At 35.9% G+C, this 4,104-nt stretch overlaps 2 protein-coding genes across 2 annotated transcripts in view; both read left to right on the forward strand.

Annotated features, from left to right (window-relative positions):
• The window catches only part of LOC109534405, an 11,553-nt gene extending 9,701 nt beyond the window's left edge, over positions 1 to 1,852 (forward strand). Inside the window, exon 9 of the mRNA XM_048669076.1 lies at positions 1,181 to 1,852. Coding sequence (XP_048525033.1) covers positions 1,181 to 1,340 — 160 coding nt within the window. The 3' untranslated portion in view covers positions 1,341 to 1,852. The remainder of the gene's footprint in view (positions 1 to 1,180) is intronic.
• Positions 1,853 to 2,782: 930 nt separating this feature from the next.
• The window catches only part of LOC109534281, a 1,477-nt gene continuing 155 nt past the window's right edge, over positions 2,783 to 4,104 (forward strand). Inside the window, exons 1-5 of the mRNA XM_048669133.1 lie at positions 2,783 to 3,027; positions 3,107 to 3,238; positions 3,295 to 3,414; positions 3,512 to 3,718; positions 4,020 to 4,101. Of these exons, the coding sequence (XP_048525090.1) occupies positions 2,915 to 3,027; positions 3,107 to 3,238; positions 3,295 to 3,414; positions 3,512 to 3,718; positions 4,020 to 4,101 (654 nt within the window). The 5' untranslated portion in view covers positions 2,783 to 2,914. The remainder of the gene's footprint in view (positions 3,028 to 3,106; positions 3,239 to 3,294; positions 3,415 to 3,511; positions 3,719 to 4,019; positions 4,102 to 4,104) is intronic.

Below are 4,104 nucleotides of genomic sequence, written 5' to 3' on the forward strand. Positions count from 1 at the left end.
GAATTGATATAGTAGGCCTTCTTTTACAAATGTTGTGAATTTGGGAAAAGGACTTTTTTAAGATTCATTGTGGAATTTGAAGATTTTTTCTGTAGTTTTTTCGTCTTGCACCATCTTCTTCTATAGGTCAATGTGACACAACCAGACCAAATTTTTGAATGAAAATTTCAGAAATCGATTATATACATCTTCTCGTATAAAAATTGTCAATTGTTTTAAATTGTATGAAAGAGTTTTAAATTATTAATTGCGATACTGGAGAGGTTTTTCTCTAGTGTTTGCTTTACCCACCGCCGTCTTCTAAAGCTAGTTCTGGGACAACCAGACTACATTTTCGAACGCGGATTTAAACAATCGATGTTTTTAAGCCTCACAAACCCTGTGAATTAGACTGATTTGGATAAAGTTTTTTCTTCGTAATTCCTTGCAGTAAATTGAGAAAGTTTTTCTGCGAGTTGTTCTTCTTGTACCATCTTTTGCTTCAACCGATTCTGAGACAGTCAGTTTTTTTTTCGGAAACTTGATTAAGCGCGAAATAAYACAGTGGGTATGTGCCAGTATCGGGAGAATTTGGAGAATAAATTAGAAGAAGTGCGATAGCCCTGATAGTGCGGCCTGATTTCCACGTAAATTTGYGTTTTATACGATTTTGTGAGTTTTATACGAGTGTAAATGGGGAGGTTCGTCCAAAAAAGTCTGAAAGGCATTCTCCGACTCCCTCCCAAGAGTGGAATACGTGGGGCGTCGGTGCTTCTTTGGGATTCTTTAGTACAAAATCAGAAGTAATCTTTTTTGTATCAGTGTTTTTTAAACATCATTTTCGATGCTTACAAATTACAGATTTGAAGTTTGTTAGTCTTCCTTGTTCAAAAGTCGTTCGTAAATGCCCACTCAGCAAGCGCAACGCGCTATAAGTTTTTCTTACTGTTAGATTTGCTGCTAAAATGTTGGATTACATAGACCATAGACAATCCTTTCAAAAACTGAAAATTTGGGGAATGTAATAACAGTTTCATCCATTGCATCTTCAGGTTTATCCAATCGAAACAATTGTTTTAACTTGTTGTGAAAACAATGGTTTATTAGACAATCAACTTCTATTTGAATTTTTACGGGAACTGATTGACTGGTAGGCATAATATAGTGTTCTTGATTCATGATAGCTCATTTTCTTTTGCAGGTCACGCATTATAAAAATTATTGATATAATCAAAAATTTGTGCAACGGACTTTTATTGTATATGCCGCGTGAGGTGGTGGCAACTGTTGAAGTGCAAATTGTCCCATATCTCGATGAAATATTATTGAATTTCTGCCAAACTAAGATTGGGATATATTAATACTCAGCGACACTTTTATCCTGACAAGGCCAGTGGTGTTCATACATTCGGAGCGATTTAGGTAGCATTTCATCAACTGTCCCTCATTTTAGGTACTATAGCATATTGTATGCTATTAATCCGATTTTTCAGTTAATGTCTCGATGTTTTTCGTTGTTTTTTTAATTGTGTTTTACAAACTTGTTCCGTTAGTCTAATACGTGGTTTTTGTCAAAAGTATTTTTGTCGTTGTAAAGTTGTCGAAATTGTTCAACTCTAAATACTTAAAAGTCCGCAAATTATTTTAAACGGTTTTGTAAATCCTTATGAGATTGAACATCTTTTTCTGCTTAGAGTTACGTTTATTATTAATGGCTACATTTTATATAGAGTTTGACGCATATTTACGCTTAAGTATATTATATATACTATTGTAAGTAGTTTAACAATATTTTTGGAATTTCTTGCAAGAAATGGACTTTTCCAATATATTTGTATCTTCAATTACTGCAGATAAACAAGATGAGACGAAATGTTTGTTTACTACCTATTCCTTCCTCCATCCAATCCGTCCCTGTTAAGATACTTTTTTTTGATGCTAAAGACACACGATAAAAAGTAGAGCGTTGTAGTCAAACCGGTTCTCTTGCCAGCCACCAAATAAGAGCGGTTCTGAAGACTCGTAATAACATTAAATTTTTGCATTTTGCTTGAAATCTAGTTACATTTCTAGAAAGATGTTTGGGTACAAAAAAGTACGCAATTTAACTCTTTATCTCGCAGTGAAAACTGGAGCTTTATAGCTCAACCGGTTCGCTTAATACGAACCACAGACGAAGAGCAGTTCAGTTTTTCTGTATTTTAGAGCGTTGTGGAAAATATATTTTCCTGAGATTCTGAGAGTTAAGTAGGATTTTGCAATGTGCTTTTGTGGTAGATTTAGAGGCAGAGGTAGAAAGAAGCGAATTCCTGGCCACTCAAAAAAGTCTCCACTTTAGGGCTTTTGACTAAAGACACTATTCCCGTAGTGGTGTAGAATTGACGGATAAAATAATCTTAAACATGCAAAAATTTCAAAATAATGCTTAATAATCAAATTGAAATTCGATTTTCATTGTTAACATCTTCTAGAAATTTTTGAAAAATAATTTTGTACTCTCCAAGTAAGCCCCTATTACCCCTAAAAAGGAAGGACGACTATTTTGCAATACCCTGTATAACATTGGCTTTTTACATTTAAAAACGAAAAAAAATCCCATTTTTGCGATCCAGAATTAGTTTTTACTTAATCTGCTTTATTTCACGTGTATTTCAATTTACAAGAAAAAAACGATGATTGTCCAGAAAATAACTAGTCAAAGTTCTACGTACCCACCTATACATTTTGTCTGTATATTCACGTTTTCTCAAAAATATTCTGCCGAAAATTCCTTTTATTGCAATGTGGCCGTCAAGCATTCCTTACTTGAATTCAACAGCTTTTTAGAGATCAATCAATACACATTTAAATAAACACGGTTAAGGCATCGGGTGGCCTTTAGATAGTGTTATATTTCATTCAGTGCTCTTGACGTTAGTGTTTTGAATTATTAAGGATGACTAAAAAAAGAAATAAGCGACACAAGACGCAATGTGAGAAGAAACTCGCCGAATCAACAAAGAGCACAAATCAAGTAGTAGAAACAAAAGCTGACATCGTTACTGCACGGTGGGTCTTTCATCTGATATAAAGGAGTTAGTGGCCCCAAAGTTAGTCACTTTGAAGCTGATAACAGCGTCATTTCCAGAGCTCCTGTCGTTACGCAGTGTGTAGAACCTAAACCCCAAGTTTATTATTGGGCTGATCCAAAGGTTATGAGCTCAAAGCTCCCATTAACAGACGCAGATCAAGCAGCATCGGATAACAAATGTTTAAAAAAGTATATAGTGGGGCAGGGTTGTGGTTTTACTTTCATATTTAAGCCATTTATTCCAGTCAAGTAGAGGATTATGCACATTACCACCGGGGTGAACCACAAATCGATCCCGTCTGCGGCCTGAAAAAGTTTTACAAAAATGAGTTTGAGGCTTTCGAAAAATACTTTATAAAGATTCAGTAAGTAGATATCTATCAAATTAACAGGACGAGAAAAACTAAGTGTTACCTGCAAAAATCGTACAAAATTAATTAATATAAATATGAACGTTAATAGCAGCCATCCCGTTGATAACCCGATTTTCAACGCGATCAGTCGAGAGGTATTGAAGTTGTCGGATCAGCCCACTTGTAGTCTGACAATGCAATATACTGGTGATCCCTACAAACTAGAGTTCTTTCGAGAGCCCTTCAATGTTAAATACCCACCAGTACTGGCGCCCAATAAAATTATTGAATTTGCCCATGCCAGTATTAAAATCGCGTAAGTTCAGACGAATTTCAGTAGTAACCAAATGAGTTGAAAAGTTTTCCGGGCTTAAAAGCGTCTTGTTCACATCTGCAGTGGACCAGTTGAAGTCCCACCTATAACTGGTTCGTTATCTGGTGCTGCTGCTGTTTTTATACTATCCCTTGCGCGCCGAACAGTGGTGGGGATAGAGAACAAGAACGCATTGGGATTAATCGTAGTGAATGCCTTATCGTCCGGAAAACTCTTCAACTAATTTGTGGACTGGCTGTAAAAGCTTCCATAGTTCGATACATTGAGGGTGTAACTTTTTTAGAGAAAAGGACCTCAAAGGCCGATGCCTAGTGAGTACCACTCAGTTAGAACCGCATACAGTGCTAATAAGCGAAAAGGCCACAGTG

Source organism: Dendroctonus ponderosae, unplaced genomic scaffold (assembly GCF_020466585.1).
Source record: "Dendroctonus ponderosae isolate FM_Combo_2020 unplaced genomic scaffold, Dpon_F_20191213v2 Dpon_F_20191213_8, whole genome shotgun sequence".
Classification (NCBI taxonomy): domain Eukaryota; kingdom Metazoa; phylum Arthropoda; class Insecta; order Coleoptera; family Curculionidae; genus Dendroctonus; species Dendroctonus ponderosae.